This window comes from Macrobrachium rosenbergii, chromosome 43 (assembly GCF_040412425.1).
Source record: "Macrobrachium rosenbergii isolate ZJJX-2024 chromosome 43, ASM4041242v1, whole genome shotgun sequence".
Classification (NCBI taxonomy): domain Eukaryota; kingdom Metazoa; phylum Arthropoda; class Malacostraca; order Decapoda; family Palaemonidae; genus Macrobrachium; species Macrobrachium rosenbergii.
In genome coordinates, this window is record NC_089783.1 from 46,466,625 (window position 1) to 46,491,813 (window position 25,189).

At 37.4% G+C, this 25,189-nt stretch overlaps 1 protein-coding gene and 1 long non-coding RNA gene across 2 annotated transcripts in view; one reads left to right on the plus strand and one right to left on the minus strand.

Annotated features, from left to right (window-relative positions):
• LOC136829064 (uncharacterized PPE family protein PPE16-like) overlaps positions 1-6,659 on the minus strand; it is a 17,640-nt gene extending 10,981 nt beyond the window's left edge. The window contains exon 1 of the mRNA XM_067087447.1: positions 6,567-6,659. Within this exon, the coding sequence (XP_066943548.1) occupies positions 6,567-6,659 (93 nt within the window). The remainder of the gene's footprint in view (positions 1-6,566) is intronic.
• A 4,897-nt stretch (positions 6,660-11,556) lies between these two features.
• On the plus strand, positions 11,557-24,368 carry LOC136828858 (uncharacterized). Its single transcript, XR_010850244.1, has 3 exons — positions 11,557-11,920; positions 17,592-17,695; positions 24,199-24,368. It is a non-coding gene; the product is annotated as an uncharacterized lncRNA (long non-coding RNA).
• The last annotated feature ends 821 nt before the right edge of the window (positions 24,369-25,189 follow it).

A 25,189-nucleotide genomic window follows, 5' to 3' on the forward strand; every position in this document is an offset into this window, starting at 1 on the left:
GAGCTGGATGAGTATGAGCTTCCAGTTCCGGCGCATGTTATGCATTAGGCCTAAGGACTTTATTGTTTGCCTAATGGGTATGACTTTCGTTCTCTTTTTTTGACTTCGTAACTTTGTTTTCCATCTGTCAAAACAGAAAGTGAGGCTTTTTTTTTTTTTTTTGTCTCAACAGAGAACTGAAATTCTTCGGAGAACTTCTTTAGTACGAGTCTAATTAAGCTTCGCCCGTCATATCGTGAGTTCGATGCTTTGTAAAATATCATATTAAAGATGACAAATAAAATTATATATTGCACGATGCTGGTTACGGACAATCTATTTAGAATGACAGAAGCTTTCACTTAATTGAAAACAGGGCGCTTAAATGGAATGAATGATGCAAATTAAGAGGCTTATTATTTAAAGTCAAGATTCATTTTTATTATTCATAAATGCAGTGTTCGCACTGCACATCATTGTTGCTTTATTATTATCAACAATTTCACTTTAATGCATTGACAAATTGAATTGAATATAGAATTTAGGCCAAAGGCCAAGCACTGGGACCTATGAAGTCATTCAGCGCTGAAACAGAAATTGACAGTAAAAGGTTTGAAAGGTGTAACAGGAGGAAAACCTCGCTGTTGCACTATGAATCAATTGTTAGGAGAGGGTGGAAAGTAAGATGGAATAGAGAATATGAAAGAGGGGTACAGTAAAAGGAACGAAAGGGGTTGCAGCTAGGGGCCGAAGGCAAGCTGCAAAGAACCTAAAGCAATGCCTACAGTGCACCGCATGAGGATGCATTGACAAATGGTATGTTGAATCAGTAGATATGAATACATATTTTTCGTCATCTGGTATCTCAATACAGGAATCAAAATTTATGCTTGATTTTAAGTTCATTAGAATTGCTCATTATATATGTTAAATCAGAGAGGACTGCATTTGGGGAAATATGAATAATGCGATCGTAGTTATTTATATTTTACTAATCGCCCTTTCCTTTAATACAGTTTTTGTTGTTTTGTGTTTTTTTTTTTCTATATTGGCCCTACTGGGATCACTTAATCCTTTTGAAAAAGCGCTTCTAAACCGAGAACACCTCTTCCAAACAAAGAGAGCTCTTTGGTAGTATTGCGTCAAAGAACGTCCGTGTTATTTATGAAAAGCGAGAGCGGAAAACGTGTTAATTGAAAAGTTAATATTTAAAAGTCCTTATCGCCTCGGTATTCTGATGGCTGCAAAATTATGGTTTCGGAAATGGCGCTAATTAGCTCCACTCTTATTGTGTCACACGCAATGCTTGAATTTCATAATTAAAAAGGATGTTGTTCTAAAAAAGCGACACTCTATCCAGAGGCCGTTTTATGCTAATTAGCTGCAAAACAAAAAAAACGAATCGCTGTGTGACTCATGTTTCCCGAAATGGATTTATGATTAATATTCTCGCCGTGACCTTTTTCACGCAGGAAGAAAACAGACCGTTGCATTTTTCCTTACTTCGCTCGTTAATGGTTCTTTTCTTCACTATTGTACAGCTTTTATCGCAATGAACGCTAATTTCCTAAAGCTATTTGCTAAAAGGGGTATCCAGTGCTATGCTTACCAAAAGACACAAAAGTACCAAATCCCGAAATATATATTATTACTTATACATAGAATGTGTTTACATGGTGATGAAATATATAACTCAAAGAAAGTTAAGCAATAGCTTGCAGAGTTAGGACTTGGATAGTACTAAGCATTAAATTTTCTTCACCAATATCAACGCAGCTAAACGGATAACTTAGGCTCTCTTCTTTGAAAATAAGACGCGTGACACTTCATCCCGTGTAGAAAATGCTATCAGCCTAAGTGGGCGCTTTGGGTACGTGGTGCAACGCTTGATCACATTTGCTAGGGCAGGGACTGCTCCACGGGTCAAACAAGCTTGTAAATGGTTACCGCCTTCCACTGAGTACAAGTAAGAGTGCGCAGGGCTAGCAGCTTCACTCCTAGAGGCTATCTAAATTGCCAGATGGCTGTATCTTTCCGCTAGCATGTGGAAATAGGTACCAGCTTCCACTGAGGGCAAGAGAAAGAGCGTAGGGCTAGCAACTTCACTCCTACAGGCTTCTTGAAAAGGCAGAAGAATGTATCTTTCTTGCACCACCTCCATCAAGGGAACTGGCAATTGGTAATATATATATATATATATATATATATATATATATATATATATATATATATATATATATATATATATATATATATGTATATATATAGTTATATATATATATGTACATACATACATATGCCCTTTGGGTTAAATACAGAGAATACTGTGAGACCTCGTACTGGAAAAATATGTGCAAACAACCCCTCTCATCCGTCCAACTTGACTTCAAACATAATAGCCTGACCTGAGACCCAGTAAGCGGAAATCATATCTAGGCAATGACAACCGATGCGTGTTGTGCCTGAATCTTCTAGAGAAAAAATTTTATGTAATAGTGTCGTCCCGTAAAAGTTAGTATTATTTGCTTTGTTATTCTTTTACGATTATTCGCTTAGGTAAAACTTAATAAGTGATAATTGCTTTCCATTTCAGAAGAGGCGAAATGACTTCGTATTGAAAGACTCTCTCTCTCTCTCTCTCTCTCTCTCTCTCTCTCTCTCTCTCTCTCTATATATATATATATATATATATATATATATATATATATATATATATATATATATGTGTGTGTGTGTGTGTGTGTGTCTGTGTGTCTGTCTGTGTATGTGTACGTGCATGAGTGTGTTTGTTGTGTGTGAAACTTGAACTTTCTATAGCTCTTATCCATTTTGGTCAAATGTTTAATTCATTATGTATGGTGGCATGCATATTTCAAACGAGACAAAACCAACTCTTGTCTTTGAAGATAAAACCTTTTGATACTTCTAAAACCACTTTATACTTATAAAATTAAAGAAGTGTTAACCGACACTGCGAAGGCAAATTATATTAAAGATTGAAAAAGATTTTAAAATTCAAGATAATCAACTTTCCTCAAACCAAAGCACGACAAAGGAGAAATGTTCCGTAGACGAACACAAACGCATTTTTCCAGAGGTTGGTCGGACATAATGGGAAGCAAAGGAACCAGAATAACCTGTTCCTTTAAAAACAGTTCAGGCGAGAGACCCACAACACTTCACTGGGCGTTTTGTGAGGAGAAAGACTTGTCAAGAAGTGGGCGGTGCTCCGGCGCCTGAATGGAGGGGGTGGCTCGAGTTACGACCTCCCTTTTGTTCTGGTGGTTATAATAACCTCCTCGTTTTCCTCTCATTACCTCTCCGGTGAAAATAACTCTCGACGTTTTCAACGCTCCACTTCTCTCCATTGTGCGAATGTTGGCGGAGAGAGAGAGAGAGAGAGAGAAAGTCGTTTTTGATTTACCGCGTTCACTCGACTCCGAGTACATATCGGACGAGCCAGTTTCTTTTCTCGCCTCTGTGTTTGCTTTCTCGGCGATTCCGTTGCCGACGTTTGCGATTAATGGCTCCTCGCCGACAATTTTTCATTGTTGAATTTAATCGCTGTTGCCGATTACGAGAGAGAGAGAGAAAGAGAGAGAGTCGTCTTCGGAAATCGCGGTTCGCTTCTAAAAGGGATTACCATCATGGCTCACACTGAATCGTATCTTCAAACGTTATGGGTCAAGGCTGACGTCTTAAGAACGAAATGTCTATTGGGAAAGGATTGTATAAACCTACGAAATTTCTTAATGAATTTTCGGTGCTACTATAATATGATATCTACCATCCATTTTCCACATTTGACCCCTCAGGGACTAGTACTAAACACGGCGAAACAGTGCAGGTGAGTCACTGTTTCGCCGTGTTTAGTACTAGCCCCTGGGGGGTCAAATAGTTTTGTATATAGTTTGAGGCAGTAATTGCCATAGGCTTTAATTGGGTTTTTAATAGATAGCATCCTAATTTTTGGTAGGTCGCGAATAGCTCGGTAGATATCATACTATATAGTAGCACCGGTTTTTCTAGGTCAAAAATGAAATTGTTTCCCTTTATTTTTCATGCGATATGAAAGTACACGAAGACGAGTGTGTTCTCCCTTATTTAACCTCTACTGAACGTTTAATCAGCCAATTGGTTTTAGAGCTAACTTCCTTAGTCTTGAACTTATAAAATGGAATTATTTTTTTTTCACCATTGGCGTATTTAATCACATTGCAGCTTCGTCTCTGCCGTAAGGATCAATTGATCGAGAAAGTTTTCCGCTTTACACTCAGACCAATTCAAAGGAATTACAAATCCTAATTAGGTCTGCACTTATACCGACAGTGGATACTCGAGATCTTTGCAGACTGGAAAAAATTAAACGCTTTGTAAATTCTAGAATCTTTTATGTCTCTTGTATCTGATTCTTTTCTGTTGTTACATCTGAACTTTTAAAGTTATATGACAGTCTCTGGGCAGAGATGTTACTTAGTTGATTTGTTGTCGATAATTCTTGTTCTCTCCTCTACGATGCTATAAATAGTTTGTGTGTAAGAAAAGATTTTTCTTTTGGTCTCAGTCTTTGCAGATGAAACCTATTAAGATAAGTGGTTAATCTTGGTTTGCTACCAAAGTAGTCATTCTTGCACATACCTTTAAAAGGAAATGACATTGCTTTAAAAGGAAATACATAGCTTTAAAAGGAAATGACATAGCTTTTAAAGGAATGACATAGCTTTAAAAGGAAATGACAAAGCTTTTAAAGGAAATGACATAGCTTTAAGAGAAAATGACATTTTAAAGGGAAATGACATAGCTTTGAAAGGAAGTGACAGTTTTTAAAGGAAATGGCATAGCTTTTAAAGGACATGCAATAGCTTTAAAAGGAAATGACATAGCTTTTAAAGGACATGACATAGCTTTAAAAGGAAATTACTTAGCTTTTAAAGGAAATGACACGCGGTAATGCCTACCAATGTCATTTCACTGTGGAAATATGGTAAACAGATTTGTGCTGTGATGGCAAACCATATTTTCTAAATACGCGACGTCCTCATTTCTCGAAAGCGTTGGTATGAATATGAAGCGTTTTGTCTACCATATTTTATAAGTGTAAATAAAAACAAGCTAATTTACTCACTAGTTTTCTGAATTTATCTTTTACGGCAGTTCGATGTTAAGGGACTTAGCCAGAAGTATTATTCCGTGACCACCTGGTGATTTATTGTAATACCAGGAAAAGTCGGAAGAAATTCCCTGAGTATTACTGATGTGAACAGATAAAGTACTTGATCCCAGCACCCGATCCCTAATGCTATTACTGTAAATTATAAAAAGTCATATATCAATATATGGAAATCCTTCCCAGATTTCATTCTCTGACATTAGTTTATCCACTTTTTCGTTGAGAGAAGAATGTGTTGAGAATCGATAGCCTCATTTACAATAATTCCAACTGTCCTTTCTTTTCATTTCCCTTTCTCCAGGAATTCGCTAAGCAAGGGCCTTCAGTGACCTGTTGCGATGACCATAACATATATAAAATAAGCATGAAATGAACGGCAAAACAAAATAGACCCCATTTCTTTACGTCCTCACAGCAGGACGAAATGTTAGATCGAGTCGTCTTTTGCAGCCCTTAGAAACTGGTCGTTGTAAGGTAAGAGAAGAGAATTTAGGCCAAAACCTCGCCCTGGGACCTATGAGGTCATTCAGTGCTGAAATGTAAATTGATAGCAGAAAGGTTTGAAAGGTGTAACAGGCGGAAAACCTCGCTTTGAAACAATAATTGTTAGGAGAGGGTGGATAGCGAGATGGAAGAAAGTGAATATGAATAGAGGTACAGTGAAGTGAATGAAAGTGGTTGCAGATAGGGACCGAAGGGACTCTGCAAAGAACCTTAAGTAATGCCTACAGTCACCGCGTGAGGTGCACTGACGGCACTACCACCTACGGTCATTGTAGGTAGGAACGGCCGAGATCTCGGAATTCCTGATGCTAAATAAGATTCTGCTGAAGAAAATGAGAGGGAAGTATTTTCAAGAGTACCAGTTTCAAGAATAGTCGTTCATGTTGGGAGAACCTGTTCATTGTCATACACATGTATGTATATATGTATGTATGTATGCATGTATGCATTACATCCCAGACTTGTTTTATGTGACGTCGGGCTGAGACAAATCAAACCATCGATCCATCTCTCTCTCTCTCTCTCTCTCTCTCTCTCTCTCTCTCTCTCTCTCTCTCTGAACTCCCAATCAGCGAGAAAATAAAGAAATAAAAAACATTCTAATCCCTGCCTTCTGAAGAGCAACTTAACTTTTCCAAATCTCTCGACGGGAAGGAAAGCACAACTGTACAAAATCCAAACAGAATTTATTCCGTAAGTTTAGCTCTTCCTATTCCTCCTCCTCCTCCTCCTCCTCCTCCTCAGTCCGTTCCATCACCGACCCTTCACCGAGGCACTTTATCAGTCGAGGCATATTCGTTATTTTTGCCGCTTTCTCCCCTTTCCCACTCCACTTATGACAATTTACGATTCTGCAATTCGTGGGGCGCAGGTGCATTCAATTAACCGGAAATCCCCTTCTCCTCCGACGGACGGTTATCTCCTCCTCCTCCTCTTCTTCTGATTCCTCTTCCTCCTCTTCCTCTTGTTCCTCCCTCCATGACCCGGCGGGCAAAAGGCCATTCATCATAGATATCGCGACGCTTAATGGCCATTTCTCTGGGTTTCATCACAGTCTTCATTCGAGATATATATATATATATATATATATATATATATATATATATATATATATATATATATATATATATATATATATATATATATATATATATATATATATATATCGTCGGGACAAAATTCTCACTCCTCTTTCTCGTCTTGTGTCTCCCTCTCCTACTCTACTTTTGAGCTGTTATGTTTTCGATTAAGTGCCTTTCTATGTATTTAATATTTCCAGAGCGTTTTTGTCGATGTGCTTTCATCCCCGCGTCTCATTTCCTATTCACTTGTCTTCCTTTTCCTCTTCTTTTCCGTCTTGTTTATCGTTATGCATACGAGTACTTCCCGTTTTATTTACTTATTTTTATTTCAGTTTCACATTTCTACTTCTTACGATGTTCTGACTTGCGCTTCCCGCATTTAATTTTTTCCCCCTATTATCCCTCTTCCCCTAACATCGCTTAGTTTATTTTTTTTTTTTTTTAGTTTCTCTCTATTTTAGTTTTCCCACGATTTTTAACATGTCTTTATCCATTTATTCCTTTGATATCTCTGAAACAGTTTTCGTTTAATTTTATTGCCTTCATAGTGATTCCTCGATCTTGTTCCGCCTTTGTTTATTCCAAATCCTTGTGCTAAGTCAGCGTTATTGGTGCAGCTGAATCTTTAGATTCAAAGTCAACCTACTGTTTTATATATATATATATATATATATATATATATATATATATATATATATATATATATATATATATATATATATATATATATATATATGTATATATATATATATATATATATGTATTTATATTTATATATAATATATGTATATATACACATATGTGTGTATGTATATATATATATATATATATATATATATATATATATATATATATATATATATATATAAATTATATATATATACACATATAAATTCGCAATTGTTATAACAAAATTATATTCAAATAAACACAGAAAGAGACATACACACACACACGCACAGACTCTTGTGTCCAAATTTTGACAATGAACAGGCCCTCCCAGCATGAACGACTATTCTTGAAGCTGTACAGTACTCCTTAAAATACTTCCCTCTCACCTTAATCTTATTCAGCATCAGGAATTCTGAGATCTCGGCCGTTCCTACCTTACAGTGACCGTAGGTGGGTAGCGCCGTCAGTGCACCTCACGCGGTGCTCTGTAGGTATTACTTAAGGTTCTTTGCAGCGTCCCTTCGGCCCCTAACTGCAACTCCTTTCATTTCTTTTACTGGACCTCCATTCATATTCTCTTCCATTTTGCTATCCACCCTCACGTAACAATCATTTCATAGTACAAGTCTGAAGTTTTGCTCCTGTTACACCTTTCAATCCTTTTACTAAATTTACATTTCAGCGCTGAATGACCTCATAGGTCCCAGCGCTAGGCCTTTGGCCTAAATTCTGTTCTCGTACCTTACAGTGACCCGTTTCCAAGGGCTGCAAAAGATGACACGATCTGATATTTAGGTCTGCTAAAGAAATTGGGTCAATTTTGTTTTGCCATTCATTTTATGCTTATTTTATATGTCATGATCAACGGAACAGTTCACTGCAGGCCAGTACTTAGCGAATTCCGGATGATAATAGAAAGGAAGTGAAAGGACAGTTGGAATAATTGTAAATGATGCTATGGATTCTCAACAGATTCTTCTCTCGACGAAATAATGGATAAATTAATATCAGAGAACGAAATCTGGGAGGGGAATCCAATCTTTTAGATAAGGTTTTTTCATTATTGATAATTATAGCAGTTAGGGATCAGGCACTGGGATTAGGTGCTTTATTTAGGATGTCTACTTACAGTTATCTGATATCATTACATTAAATCACCTGACAGTAAGACTGAATTTTATTTAACGACTAAAGTCGCATGACGTCGAACTGCCGCCAAAGGCAAGTCCATTAAACAGATAAGTAAATTTGATCATAGTTTACAATGATATAAATTGTGGTAAACAAAATACTAGGTATATATATACCAATGCCTTCAGGAAATGAGGACGTTGGGTAATCAGAGAATATGGTTAGCCATTAGAGGTCGAAATTATCTACGATATTTCAACGGTGAAATGACACTGGTAGGTATCACGAAGTGTTGTTTCCTTTGGAAACTGCGTGCAGCTTGATTCAAGAGAACTTAATGAGTCAAGTAACCACTAGAAACTAAACCCACATGTCAGAATGCTTAGATTTGACCTGTGGTTTAATCAACTGGTAGCAGATAAATCAATACAAGTACTACTACTTTTGTATTAAAGCAACATTAAGCCCTTATTTTAACAGGTCTCCTTTGCAAAGGACAAAGACCAAAGCAAAAAATCCATTTTTTTTTTCATACAAAGAATTGATAGCAACTTAAGGAAGGAAACAAGAATTATAGAAATTTTCATAGAATCCAAGAAGTAGAATTTCTGCTCAGAGGCTGTCATATAACCTTAGAAGTTCATATGTAACAACAGAAAAGGGTCAGAAGACAAGAAGTACATGAGATTCGAGAATTTGCAACGCTTTTGATCGTTTCCAGCCTGCAAAATTCTCGAGTATCCGCTTAGAGTACAGTATAAGTGCAGACCTAATTAGGGTTTGTTATTCCTTTCAATTGATCCGAAGTGTTAAGCGGAAAACTATTTCGATCAACTGATGTTTAAGGAAGAGTCGGAGCTGTAATGTGCTTAATTAAGCCAAAAATAAAAAAATAAATAATAATTTCTTTTCATATACATCCAATCTGAGGAGACTAGCTCTAAAACCGTTTGGCTGACTAGACGTTCAGTAAAGATTAAATAAGAAAGAACAAGCTCGACCATGTATACTTTAACATTACGTGAAAAATAATGGACAGCTATTTAACTGAGGACCCATAACAATCATTAAGAAAATTCATAAATTCATACATTTCCATCTCAAGAAACATTTCTCTAATAAAACGTCAGCCATGGCCACTAGCGGATCCAGAAAAATTTCATGGGGGTGGGCACTAATTTTCATATTATACATACATACATACATATATACATATATATATATATATATATATATATATATATATATATATATATATATATATATATATATATATATATATATATATATATATATGCCTATATATGTGTATATATATACAGTATATGTTATGTCTTTAATCGATTGTTTTATTTTTTCCCTCTTTTATGTTTTTTATGATATCTAATCTTCAATATTATTTTATATCATTATTTTTCATTTGGGGGGCACGCGCCCAGGTGCCACCCCCCTGGATCCGCTATAGTGGTCTTGACCCATAACGATTTAGGGTAAGATTGAGTGTGACATCATTATGGTAATCCTTTTTAAACGCGAAGCTCGATTGCCGAAGACGACTCTCTCTCTCTCTCTCTCTCTCTCTCTCTCTCTCTCTCTCTCTCTCTCTCTCTCAAGTCCGCGACGGCGATTAAATTCAACAATGAAAAATTGTCGGCGAGGAGCTATTAATCGCAAACGTCGGCAACGGAATCTCCAAGAACGCAAACAGAGAGGCGAGAAAAGAAACTGGCTCGTCCGATATGTACTTGGAGTCGAGTGAACGCGGTAAATCAAAAACGACTCTCTCTCTCTCTCTCTCTCTCTCTCTCTCTCTCTCTCTCTCTCTCTCTCTCTCTCTCTCTCTCCGCCAACATTCGCACAATGGAGAGAAGTGGAGCGTTGAAAACGTCGAGAGTTATTTTCACCGGAGAGGTAATGAGAGGAAAACGAGGAGGTTATTATAACCACCAGAACAAAAAAAGAGGTCGTAACTCGAGCCACCCCCTCCATTCAGGCGCCGAGCACCGCCCACTTCTTGACAAGTCTTTCTCCTCACAAAACGCCCAGTGAAGTGTTGTGGGTCTCTCGCCTGAACTGTTTTTAAAGGAACAGGTTATTCTGGTTCCTTTGCTTCCCATTATGTCCGACCAACCTCTGGAAAAATGCGTTTGTGTTCGTCTACGGAACATTTTTCCTTTGTCGTGTTTTGGTTTGAAGAAAGTTGATTATCTTGAATTTTAAAATCTTTTTCAATCTTTAATATACTTTGCGTTCAGATTGCCGGTTAATATTTATTTAATTTTATGAGTATGGAATGGTTTTATAAGTATAAAAAAGGATTAGTTATGAGTTTTATCTTCAAAGACAATAATTGGTTTGTTCATGGTGATATATGCGTGCCATCAGATATATAATGAATTAATCATTTGACCAAAATGGGTAAAATATTCAAGTTTTACACACGACACGCACACTCATGCACACACACACACACACACACACACACACACACACACATATATATATATATATATATATATATATATATATATATAGAGAGAGAGAGAGAGAGAGAGAGAGAGAGAGAGAGAGAGAGAGAGAGAGAGAGACTCTTTCAGTATAAATTCACTTCCTCTGTTCAGAAAAGGAAAACATTGCTATACTGCCTCATTCATACTTAACTGCTGAGAAGTGGATGAAACCCCTGTGCAGAAAGAAGCTTGCACAACATTAATTAGCCACTTCATACACCTACAATGAAGGCTCATCAGCATCGCGTTAAATTCTCTTACACGCTACTGTTCACATTTACCCTCAGTTTTCTTCTCTTGTAAATACTTTCAAACTTTTATTAGGTCCAGACGTTTCTCTTTATTATTCCAAATAAGTGCTTTATCTTCTGCAAACATCAATCATTCTATGGTCCATGATGCATTTTTTATCCAACATCTACTGTCGTTTCCCTGACTTTCGTAGCTCTTCATCCACAAAAATATTGGAACAAAAATATTGGAACACCAAGGAGATACATTGTCTAGACTCAACCAGTCACTTCCCCACTACATATTCTAACACACGCCTCACTTCTATCGGAAACAGGTTTTTTTATTGCTGATAATAACTTATTTCATAAGCGTTTGCCGGGGTCATGTGTGAAGTGATTTTTTTTTTTTTTTTGCATGTTGTGAATATGCGTAATGCGAAAGGCATACAAAAATCCACGACAAATTAACTGTTACCGAAGCCTTTATCGACTGACATATTCACTATCTCGAACTCTTGCGAAAGTTGTTTGTTTTCGTTTTGAAGTATATGAAAGTGGCGCTCCAAATCGGATTTTGCTTGTTTAGTTGCATACTTGATAATGTTGGCTAGCATGTCTTCATCGTTTTCTGAAGTGTGGGTACGTAGACAATGCTGAAACGCGATTGGTTCTTTTGTTCACCAATTAAGTTTTATTTTGGGATTCAGGCATCGCTTGAAAAAGAAAAAACGAGCTTCACTCTTCAGTTTTCAGTCACTGCTGCTTTTCTGTGAGCACCAAACTCTTGTTCCTTGGATTATTTCAACGGTATTGCAAAATTTCGCTTAGATATCTTTAGTTTCTGTTCTGAGTATTTCTGACGTTGATTTCGGCAGCAAATTTGCAGTTTTAAAGGTACTGAACCACCTTATATCAGACAATTATTGTGGACCACAGTAGGAAACCATATTTTTGGGTAGGTCTAAAATACAAATTAAGTGCAATACAGGAATGTCTTCTAACGTCTCCATGACATAGGTCATGTTAGATAGTGGGACTCCATTGGGCCCAGAACTCCTAAACTAGATAAGGATTTGGTGCCCTAAGTTAGGTTAGGTTGGGTGCGATTGGGTTAGGTTACATCTCTATTATTTATCACAGTCCTGTAATTTATCTTAATTTACAGTGGCCTAGGTTAGGTTATGTGTTGTTGGTGGGGAGTTTGTTTGGGTAAAGACCATTCCCCCCTAGTTTAGCTAGGTTAGAATATACAGCTGTATTTCATTAGTGTTGTGTTTTCCCTCACCCAAAACCACATTTTCCTATTGCAGTCTCCTATAACTATGGGGCACAGGGAAGTCCAGTGTCTATAAAACTTCTGATTTGCTACTAAAATGAACGTCCGAAATGTTCACACCACACTAATACAGAAGAAAAAATATATTCAACTTTGCAATATGTTTCTGATTCAAAGTAAAATTTACCAGAAATACTGGTACTGTTATATTATGCTAATTATTCAAGAAAAAGGCCTTGGTGAATATTATTGTCATTGAATTATGGTCTGTGATTATGCTGTTAATATTATAATCTAGATGCTCTAGTGTTAAGTTTTCTCAATTTTATTCAAGTGAAATTAACAATAGCCTAGGGTGTGATGTATTGTCTGTTTTGTTTGATGTAATTGGTTAAGTAACCCAGATATTACTCGAGCGAGATGGGTTATTTGCAGAGCCATAATTAGTTGCCTGATACCAGGTGGAGTTGAGCAGCCAACTATCTTGAGTGCAGTAATCGTGGTATCCTTTGAATTGTGACCAGCACAGTCGCTAGTTTCATATAATTTGCTAGAGTGTAAGATACCAAGTGATTGTAAGATCAGAATTGGGTCTAAGAGGTTCAACCCGTATAGATTAACCGCATTCTAAGCACCGTATCATTTCTGTTTGTGCCAGTGTCCTTGAGACTGATCCTTACAAGTATGAGATGTAATTCTCCTTTCCTGAAGTTATCCTGATGCTCTTCAGATTTTTATATTGTTTTCTTCGCTTGCTCTATATCGTATGTAAATTTTTTACTATCGTGTTTGTTGTAATCTTGAAGCACAAAAGGACATTTTTGTCTGCTAAAGCTTGCCTATCGCAAAAGTGCATTCTTTTCTGAGAAAGTTCCCTGAAAGTTAAGCCTTTTTTGGCTAATCCCATTGGAGTATGCAAAATATAACTAAATCTTTATTAACAGGAGTGTATTCCGTTAGTTCTTGAAAGTTTCACTTTTACCTAACATGTATTTATTGTACAGAGGAATTTTGTCCTATTTTGTTTTAATTTGGGTACCATTTGTTAGTGATGTATCAGCATTGGGCCATTAATGACATTTGCCAATATCTCATACGCTGTTAAAATCAGAAGATAGTAATGACAACAGTCTGTCACTGACTTGATAAATATCAAGGCAGATAATATTGGAAGAGAAAAGGGCTTCCACTACAGCACATGATCATCATTTTCACTTTCTGCGTGAATTCCACCTGTTTGGTTGTGCTTCTTCATCCATACCATCTCATCATGATTATCCGGGCCTTCTCATTGGTCTTCGTCCTGCTATTCTTCTGACCAACTGCATTTTGTGCCCTTTCATCACATTCCCAAGTCGTCTGTCAGTGGGATCTCCACAGGGAACGTGGCCTTTCAAGTATTTGGTTTGTCTTGATTTAAAGTACGCTGCTGTAACACCATTTCAACATCCTTTGCAAAGTGTTGATACTTTAAGAAGTGCTTCCTTGATGTGGATATGGGTATATAGGTTTCATTTCATACAGTGGTGTATAGCATTGTCTTGCTCTGACCAGACTCTGCTCATCGTCATGAATTTATGTTACTGTATATTTTCCTTTTATGTGATTCAACTAGAAATGCCTTCTTTCTCTCCAGCATTTTCTGTGTTGTGCAATTCGCCTGAATTCTTGTCTTGGTCTCATATGAATGGAATTGTAGATATAATGGTATTGGTTGGAGTGAATTTGATGCATGTCAGCTACCAGTTGTCAAAGTTACAATTCTGCATTAACTGATTTTTTCTAGTAAAATATTATTTGTTGATAATGATCTGTCCTTTAATCAGGTTAAGAGCTGAAAAGGCAGACCGAGGACTTCATTATATTGTGCTATATGATGGATTCATTATATTTTGCTATATGAATTCAAGTGAGTATGATTGGTAGCCTAGCTTTTCACTCTCTCTCTCTCTCTCTCTCTCTCTCTCTCTCTCTCTCTCTCTCTCTCTCTCTCTCTCTCTCTCTCTCTCTCTCTCTCTCTGTTAGCTTTCGTATCTGAGACTGTTTTTCTACTTAGTCAAATTTCAAAGGTAAAATAACTCGCCCTATAATGAATTGTAAATTTTAAAAAATGGCATAAGTCTATTATCGGCATGAATTTGTATACCACTGGAAATAAGGGCCGAGGAGCCACGGCAAATACAATACCTTCAACACCTTCAACTCGAGAAACTGAGGTGCAGCATTTGGGACTTAGGGTTTTGATCATGTTTGGCATTAAGAAGAGACTACTGCCAGTGGGCTGGTTCCCGTAGGGGCGTAGTGTCGTCAGTGCACCTCGTGCAGGGCAAGGTCTAGAGTGCAGGGCATTGTAGGCATTGCTTAAGGTTCTTTGCAGCGTGCCTTCGGCCCCTAGCTGCAACCACTTTCGTTTCTTTTACTGTGACTCATTTCATATTCTCTGTCTTCCATCTTACTTTCCACCCTCTCCTAATAATTGATTCACAGTGCAACTGCGAGGTTTTACTTCTGTTACACCTTTTAAACCTTTTACCGTCAATTTCCGTTTCAGCGCTGAATGACCTCATGGGTCCCAGTGCTTGGCCTTTGGCCTAAATATCATATTCAGTGGGCTGGTTGAATGCCCAAGACTTTTGAGAACATTAACTTATTCCTGTTTTTTTTTTTAATTTAAGAGGTTGGTGTCCGTAACCCTCACAAATTTGAAGTTACAACTGTAATTATAAGTAAAGTAACTCTGGAGGTATTGGCTATGTAATGTCTCATTTGTAATGTCTCATTCAGAATTCCTCAAGTGACCAACGGAAGCGAGTAATTCTTTGCACTGTGGTGGAGTCTAGGCCTGTCATATCTGCTGTTTTGCAGGTATATTATTATTATGGGAACTTTGTTACTTTTAGACTTCATGGGACGCCCTTTTTGGTCTTCAGAATAAAAAAAGATCGCACTGTATATTATACAACTATACTGTTGATCATTTCTGTATTATTTTTTATCTTGTGTCGTGACTAGATAGGGATGGTTAACATCCCCCTTTGTCATTTATTTAATGCATTGTGTGTGTTAATATTTGTGAGGTCCGTGTTAACTTTGCTGTTGTGTTTTCTGTCGCAGCGCAGGTTGTTCACAACACAAACATGACCTCGAACTTTGGGTTTTGCTACAACTAAGTACTGTGATACACAAACTTTAAGTAGGCTAAGTTCTCATCAGGGTGTGCTCGGACACTTGTTGTAAGGTGTCTTAGAGAGGTTAATTTCACTGCAAAATTTGCTAGTGTGTTATAAAAATGCAACATTATCTCATCCTCCTTGATTGGTCACTTGTTTGATTTACAGGCTGAGTTCAGGAGTAAATGCTGTGCTTGCGTAAATGATTACCCCTTGAATCAGGCAGAGGTTTTACCACTGAGAGCCCTTGCTTAGCTAGTTTGTCACCTTTCTGGGTTCTGGCTTATCACTCCTTATCTAGCACTAGCATCATACAGGGAATACATTGGTTTTTCACTGAATGGAATTGAATGTTACCCTTGCATTATTTCCGGTTTTCTTATGAAAATTCTAATTAAGACTGAATGTTTGTGCTGAAGCACAATATCTCGCCATTTCCAGTTTACCCAACAGTAATTTTTTTTAACGCTGGAATTGAATCAACAAAATCCGAACATTATTGTTGTTAGAGACAAATCCTTTGGGCCATCCCCGTGAGAGCTAAATTAATTAGCTTGGTGGTCCGGCTAAATGATAAGGTTTCGAGTGTTTTAATGAATTAAAAGACTGGAATTAGGCCACGTTTCCCCTTATTGTGGTGGGTTGGCATAACATATCGTCACATAACGTCTGTAGATCATTTAAGTGATATTTGTATTATGCAGAGGAGTCTAAATAAACCTCTGATACTTACAATTGCGTAACACCCACAATGCTTTTTGGTGACTGCATAGAAAATGCCTGGTCAAACTCTGCAATGCTCTCATTTTCTTAAATATGCAGAATACTAATACAACACCAAGAAGTTCAATATCAAAATGTTAGTTTTGACTCTGATCCCTGAGCCCAATGATTTGTAACTGTTAGGGACTTAAATAGCCATATGTTACAGGGTATAGTAACAGTGTATTTCCCATAAGACCTTGGTTAGCTTGAAAAACTAGAAGTTACCCTTGTAACTTTTTGTACAGAACTTGAGAATTGGCAGCAGCCTTTGATAGTGCCAACACTTTGCTAACATAGTGCTACACCTTCAAGTATTGCCATTCGTATATCAACTTCCTAGAATTTGTTGGTGCCTTCAGCAGTACAATTGAAAAGGAAATCATTCTTCTTTATCGTTGTAGTAAAGGCACTGAATTTTTTTTTTCTCGTAGGCCCTACTAACTGTACAGTTCATCGGTTAGTAAAGGCACTGAATTTTTTTTTCTCGTAGGCCCTACTAACTGTACAGTTCATCGGCCATAGAAACCAGAAGAAACTTCTATATCGGCTAGAGAAGAAGGAAGGTGGTTAAGTGTCAGTATATATCATTGAAACTATTAAAAATGTCATTCATGGCTATTCCCTCTTAGGTAAAAATGAAACAATACATTGCATGAAACCCAGGGCTCACAAACCGTGAAGGCAATTTAAACCAAATTGAGTATGAGAAGGCAGGTCAAGGCTTCCCCTTAAAGTGGGGACACTAGACTCACTCATTTCAGGAAAAACTGCACTGAATTCTCGCTTCCATTGAACCAAATCTCTGACTACTCCTCTTTGGGCAGTAGGCTGTAGTATAACAAGAGGTTTGTGAATCCTATGAATGGAAATAGCTTAACCCTATTCTTTTTGGGTGTGAGCAATGGCTTCATATCATTCTATGTACAGGAAGAGTTCTGGCTTTGATGGTTTTCATTCAAATAGGTATTAACAGCAATTGGAAAGTCTCGGTTTGAAAATGTTATTAAAGCAGGAATATTTTGGGTAATCTCATCATTTAGTAGCATGACAGCGTCCAAATTACAATTTTAATTTATACTTGTCATTTCTTTTATTACAGGTTACCTGTTCATCCCTGTCATCAGCATCCTTCAGGTTCCGTTCTGTGATTCATCAACGCCTAGAACAAAAATCATTATTGAAATATGACTTACGCCTTAGGCTGTAAGTTGAATTTTGCTTTATTTTCTAGTTCAGTAAAGTGTGGAAATAACTAAAGGGCCATGCAGTTTGGAGAGGTATATAGGGACTTCGCTTATATTTTGTCCACAAGCACGTGTCATTCCTGTAAACAGATTGGATTTAAAGCTTTCGATAAAATCAGATGGCCATTAAAGTCCTTGAATAGGACTGTTGCGTCACACTGCTAGACTCATCAGACTTCCCTCGGAGATTTTTTCTTATATAAGAACTGGAAATGGAATAAAGTTATATTTAGAGAAGTTAGACAAGTAGGTGAGAAGAGACCAGTGGTTGTTGATGAAGAGTACTAGGCAGAAGTCAATGTATCTGGGGCCGAGAGGAAACTGCAGCAAATCTTCAATACCATCTATGCTGTGCTGGGGGTCAGCTTATACGTGCAACTTAGATTTGCTTCAGATCAATACCAAGATGATCAGTGTTTGCATACTATAAATAGTTACGTTGGAATCATTTCTGTCTGCATTTTACACGTCAATCACAGGTTCCCCGTACATGAAGTTCGATGTCTAGAAGTTTCTCTGTTGTAATACTTTGTGCACTTTCTGCCTGATTTCAGATCATGCCATGCCTTTAGCTTCCATTCCCATCACCTTATTCAAACTGAGTTTTGCTTGCTTTGAAATTCAATCTCCAGTATTCCATCTTCCAAACATCATTATTAGACCGCTTTCTCTGATTCAGCTATTAACACCTGGTCATCTACACGCAGTTTTTAGGAGCCTCCTTTTCTTCATGTCTCTAAATTCGTCAATGACTATGGTTATCAGTGATGGACTCCACGGGTAATCAGTGATGGGCACCAACATTTATAAGAAATTTTCTGAATGTATCTGCCACAATATTCACTTAAGTTCTCATATCGTGATAAAGTACCAGCACTTGCTTAAAGAGTCTTTCTTGTGCCCTTTGCACATCCCCATATAATAGCTGGTGTGGGTGTTCCATTCACTGATTGCTAGAGATACTAGCATTTAACTTTCTCTTCTTGCATGATTCTTCGTATGGAGTTGTTAATTTCAACAGATTTCCTAATCGTGCATCAACCACCATGGCCTAGTGCTGTGTTTCAGCAGTCTACCCGTCTGTATTTTGCACACTGTGGTGAATTGCTTGAGCCTTTACACATAACAGGTGCAGTACTGTTTCTCCCATTCTCCTGGTCTCATCTCCTCCTCTGTAATATTGCTTTAAAGTGCCTTGCGCCATTTACTTCTTGTGTCTGACTTGTTTATATTCCTATACCTTCTATGTATTTGTTGATGTGTATCTCGTGGTATTTATTTGTTATTTCCATTGCGTCTATTACACACACGGTATTCTATCATGGTTAGCCAATGGGCATGTAATGTTTGTTCATTTTTAATTCCATTTATTTCCATGCATTCCAGAGTGTTCCTTAATAGGCCTTGCCGTCCTTTTCTGCTTAGTCTTAGTCATAAATTGAAGTCTTTATTTCTGTGCTCCAGTTAACCGTATTCAAAGAATGCACGAGGTTGCTCAGATCGTTAACTCCAGTGGTGTCTAACTGGTTGTTGGCTGCCAGCAGTAACTGTTGTTTTGGATCTGTGACACCTACCTAGGGGGTTACCATATAGTACTGACTTTCACGTCTCTCTGTAGTGGTACTAAAGGTTCACTTTGGTGTCCCTTCGACACCAACTGTTATCCATGACCTCTTCTCGCTGGTTGTGATGTTTAAATTTTTCAGCCTTACTTTTGTTTATTGTTAGTTTTCTTTTTTTTTCTGGTTATTTTAAATCGTCCAACCTTCCAGTGTACCTCACATAAGGGTGTTTGCGGTGCCCCTTCATCTTCCAGCTGCACCCAATTTTTAGACCTTTACTTTACCTCCATTCCTGATTCCTGTTATCCAACACCTCTGACTATTACTTCTTGTGCAACTGTTTGGTTTCTCCCATTTCTGGATCTCTATCTCGCCGTCAAGCCACTTCAACCCCCTCTTCTCACTGTCATAAATGCTAATTGGCCGAGAGTTCCCCAGTGCTAGGCTTGGCAGCCTAAATTTCATAAATTACATCATCGTCCAGTCAACGTCATTCTCAAAGAATGTGAAGCCTTGCCATTTCTGAGGTAAACAAACTGACCGCAGAAAAATAGATCCACTATTGATTCACTAACCCATCTGGAAGATCACATCCACCGAGGATTTAAAGGCAAACATAATAGCTATTTTTCTTGGTATACAGAAAGCTTATGATACACATGCACATAGTATTAAAAAAATATACAAAAATATATGCGGTCACTTGACAGTTTTCATCGAAAATTTTCTTACATACATTGCCTTTAATGTACGAATTGAAAATTGGTTATTCGAAAGCTATCCCACTTAAAAACGGAGTTCCACAGCTAAGTAGTCAACTACCAGGTAGAATCAAACATAATATTTACGTGGACGATTTTGATATACACTACACAGCATCAAACATAAGACGTGTAGAACATATCAGTGCCATAGTAAAAATAAACACATGGCCCTCGTCAGTGAGTTTCCATTTCCCTACAGAAAAGAGGCAGCAGTTTTGTTTTTAAAAAGACATTAAAGTGGAAACAGTGAAGAGATTGATTTAAAGATAAGAATTCGTATACCCATAAGTCAACAACAAAGTTCTTAAGCATAATATTTCTTTGGTGCATACCTAAATATAGCCTATATCAGAGCCAAATGCAATACTGTATTAATTTTTATAAAGAAATTGTGTCATGCAAACTGGGGAACTGACAGACCAACCTCAACATTGCAGTATAAAGCAGTCGTTATATCTGTTTTAGACTATGGATGTAAGAAATACCGTTCAGCCTCAAATGCAACTTTGAAAAGTCTGGACCCGCTTCATATGAGAGACTCAGAATAAGCATTGGGGCTTTTAAATCTTCTCCAAACTTCTGTCAAAGTTGGAAGTGGTGAACTACCTCTAACTCTTCATTATGACTTAGTAATAATGCGAAGTGTAGTAAAAATACAATCAAATGATTCTCCAACCAGACTGGAGCCATTAGGCTATTTGGATCAACAAATGTAGTCATAAGATTTTCTCCAGTAATAGAACTAACTCCTCCTCAGACTATGCATAAGATACGAGCTTGTACACACTTGAATTATTTACCAGAAAACTGTACATATACTTCTTGACATTATTAACAACATGCAATAGAACATATGAGACAGAAGTTCACACCATGAATGTACACAAATGGGTCCAAATCATCATCACGGGTGAGATTTGCAGTTGTATCTCCCAGAAAAACATATCAATTTTCCTTGCCTAACAAATCTTGTTTTCACAGAAGAACTGTGTGCAATAGGATCAGCCATTAGAATTAGGAAAAATCAGAGATTTTTAATCTTGAGTGACTAAAAGTGCCTTGGTAATCTCTCAAATTTAAAATCACAAAAATTACCTTTGAACAGCATTTCAGTTTCACTTCACAAATTATATAATGGTAAAAATGTTGAAATGTGTTAGAGTCCTGCCCATTAAAGGAAATTAAAAACCTGTAAAACAGGCAAAGCCGCAACTATTCTGACAAGATTCCGAATAGATATTCCTATTTGTGATTAAATCAGTAAATGGCAGAGCATATGGAACAGTGAACTTGACAAATAAAAACAAATCAAGCCCAATGTTGGGATATGGAATTCATGATATCAGAAGGGCAGACACACACAGGAAATCTTGACTAGTCTTGAATTAGAGTATCGTATGCCCCATAGGTATTTGATGAACAGCCCGCATGATCTAATCCCTGTTTGTACTGGCTGCAGATTAACACGAATAGTTAGAAATTTTTTGGTGAATGTCCAAAATATAATCGACAACGAATGTCAAGCTTTACAAATACAGTACATCAGCTAAAGAAATTTTGGATCTCTCTCCATTTTCAAATTACCCCAATTATAAAATTTATAAGGGACTGTCATTCAGCCAATAAAACCAAATCTTCATTACTAATAAAGATAAATCCTCCTGTCAAGCCATGTGAAAGCTAAATATATTAGCTCAGCAGTCGGTATAGATTAGTTGATACCATTATTAATGTTTGGTCGTATTCTGAATTGTTTCCAATTCTGGAAGACAAGAGCCTCAAAGGACCTTTAACTTCAAGTTAAAGTGGCTTGAATTGGTAGTCTCCATTTTACAGCCATTGTAATATTTTAAACTCATAATGTTCCGTTCATGGCAATTTTGAATACACTTTACTTCAGCAACAGACTTCCATTGTCATTGTTAGTCCTTATTCATTAATCCCGCTGGGGGTAGTGCCGTGTAGGCTTTGCTTAAGGTTATTTGCAGCGTCCCTTCGGCCCCCAGCTTTATCCCCTTTCATTCCATTTATTGTACCATCGTTCATATTCTCTTTTTTCCATCTTACTTTCCGCCCTCCCCAAATAATTGTTGCATAGTGCAACTGCGAGGTTTTCCTCCTATTACACCTTTAAACCCTTCTCTACTCTCAATTTCCGTTTCAGCGCTGAATGACCTCATAGGTCCTAGCGCTTGGCTTAAATTCTATATTGTGTTCCATTCTTATGCATTGAGGTAGTGTATTTAACTGTTTAAATTTGAAGAGCATTTAGGTACTTAGTCTGTTAGAGGATAGATGTCACCCTAATTGATTCCACAGGTCTTTCATTTGTTGCAAGTTGATTTGTAAACATGTCCTAATGTCATAGATTTCTTAAATTTCATTTTTGAAGTTGTTTGTTTCTGTTTGTGAACTTTGTTCTCCATTTTCTGCCCTCTCAGTATAAGATAGGAATTTAAACTCGAGAAATGTTCCATGAATATATGAAGTGATTAGCCTTTTACCTGATGACGTCACTTGTGTTATTCTAATACTGAATTTAGTGTTGTAATGATGTAAATAACTCTCCATTATGGTATACACTAAAAGAATGCACGGTAGACTTCAGTATGTCGAAGCTAGAGCCAGGGTAACATCAGAATCCATACACGTGACTAGGTCACATACAATGATGTTTATTTTGTAATGACGTCATAGATTTGACCGAAGTATTCTTGTAAAAGGCTTCTTTCACACGAGATGGTTTTGCCCGCCCGATGAGGGTAACCAGAATCGCAAGCTGAACGATTCACTACGGATCTGCTCCAGTTGCAGTTTCAGAAAAAAAAAAAAAATAATGGAGAGGGAGTTTCGTTTTCGTAGACTTACGAAAAAGGTAATGGGGAAATAGATATTACCGGGTCTTTCCCATAAAACGGGAGAAGGGCATTAGCCTTACCCTTTTATAGCTCAAGAATGTCTTTGTCCACATGTGGTGAACTGCTGTTTCGTCTACAGGACAACACGGTCGTAACTATTCAAAAACAAGAGACTCCGCCTCACCTGTGCTTAAGTAAAAAAGAGAAATAAGTTCATTGTTTGCTGCTATAGGTAATTATATTCACAGTTTGAAGGAAAAGCGGAATTGCAAATGTTTTTCACGACCTTTTATTTATGAAAAGCAACAAAGACACATGTTATTCTGAAGTTAGCCTACGCATAAAAAATCACATCAGACACGTGTAATCAACTGATGAATGCTCCGACAATTCCGAAGTGCTCTGTAAAGTTTGGACGTATGTACTCTTGAGTAAAGTACACTGCTGCATCTGGCGTTATATCCGTACAGAAACCATGAATTTTGCCGTTAGCAATGCAGGTGCCTGAAAATTCCTGTCATTTGAGGAGGATTACCACTGTATTGCACGGGCTGCATATATGAAGGAATAGGAGGATGGACAGAAGACTGATTACTGCGAATTCTTCGTACTGAATTTATGTTGCCTTGAAAGTGGAGCGTCTGCTGATCCCTGAAATATCGTTAAGTAGGGAGAATGCCTTGAAAGAGATATCTGACGATTCTCTGGAGTGTTGAAGTCATCAGTAATCATTTGTTTTCAGTGACATCAGTTTTATTTCGTTTTCTGTTGACAGCAACTGAAATTTTACCTTCTGCCTTTGAACATGAAGCAGTACTTTGGGAGTCATCGGGTCCTTGGTTGAGTTTTTTCCTTGATGAAACTGTATTCAGTTTCTTTAAGAATAATGGTCTTTAAAAATGACATTTGATTGTCATAAGCTGACTGTTGTGTGGGCTGACTGAGGACTAGCATGTGTTTTGTTCATTCAGAAATAAAAGGTTGTGAAATTAGTTGACATTTTTTCCTTCAAACTGAGTATATAACTATCTATAGCAGCAGATAATCTGCTTTTCTCTTTTAACTTCTGGGCAGAGATGAAATCTTTTATCTTTTAACAGTAACGAACTGCACTGTCCTGTAGACGAACAGTAGTTCACCATATATCGACAAGGACATTCTAAAAACCTGGCAAAATTTCACGTCACCTTTCTTGGTTTATAAGAGTAAAGCTACTGTCTCTCCTGTTTTATGGGATGGACCCAGTAAAATTTATTTCCCTATTTCCTTTTTTCGTAGGTCTACGGAATGGACGCTTCCTCTTCATTATTCTCTCTGAAACTACACCTTGAGCAGATCCAGTGTGAATCGTTCAGCTTGAGATTTTGCTTACCCTCATCGGGCAGTCAAAACTGCCATGTGTGAAAGAAGCCTAAACAAACTATGTACGATATAAGGAGGAAATAAAAACCATTGCATAAAACGACAATCTTTTATTTAAATCCAAAAAATACACTTAAAATTTTAGGGGTGGCTCATCTCGACAATATGAAAAAGAAACTTGAATATTTTTTTATCTCCATGGAACTAACATTGCAATGTCCCAAGGAGAGAGTGTCCTCAGGAGGAGGTATTGTAACCAGTCAGTTATCAGCTTCGAAGCCCATTCAAAAAGCTGTTTTCTAAGCTGACAGCTGATTACTAGGATGGTAAGAGTTTACCTACTTCTCTTGTTTGCCCAGGTGGATTCCCATTTTCTGTCACTGCTGAAGAAAGTCAGATCTTGACAAATGTCAAAGAAAACTTTTGTATAGGAAGTCCTACGAGGTGGAATGTGTGGGGGTAATGTTACGCCATAGAGACAAGCCTTTGATGACGTCATTCTTACGGCTGAGAACTGGCTCTAAGGCATTTATGCTAGGCTTAACGTGCCTGTCTTATTAAATGTATGGTGAAACACCCGTAGATTTTTCCAAACAAAATGTGATGCTTCAAGGCCAAAAAAAAATTGTAGTGCCTCTATGAATGACGTTAACAAAATCTACGATCTGTACATACCCGTTTTCCGTTTTCGTTGATTTCGAAACCAAGTCGTCTCTTCCGCATCTTGTTTCAGAAAATGGGTCTTTCATTCTCTCATAGAAAACCAGAAAGCATTAAGCAGAAAGGCCATAACTACGATAAACTTGTTCTTGAGTGTTAGCCATTTAGATGGTGACTTTGTAACTGACAGAACCCTTAATTTAGAACTTTGTGGATAATTCACTTATAAATGTTAATAACTGTGGAT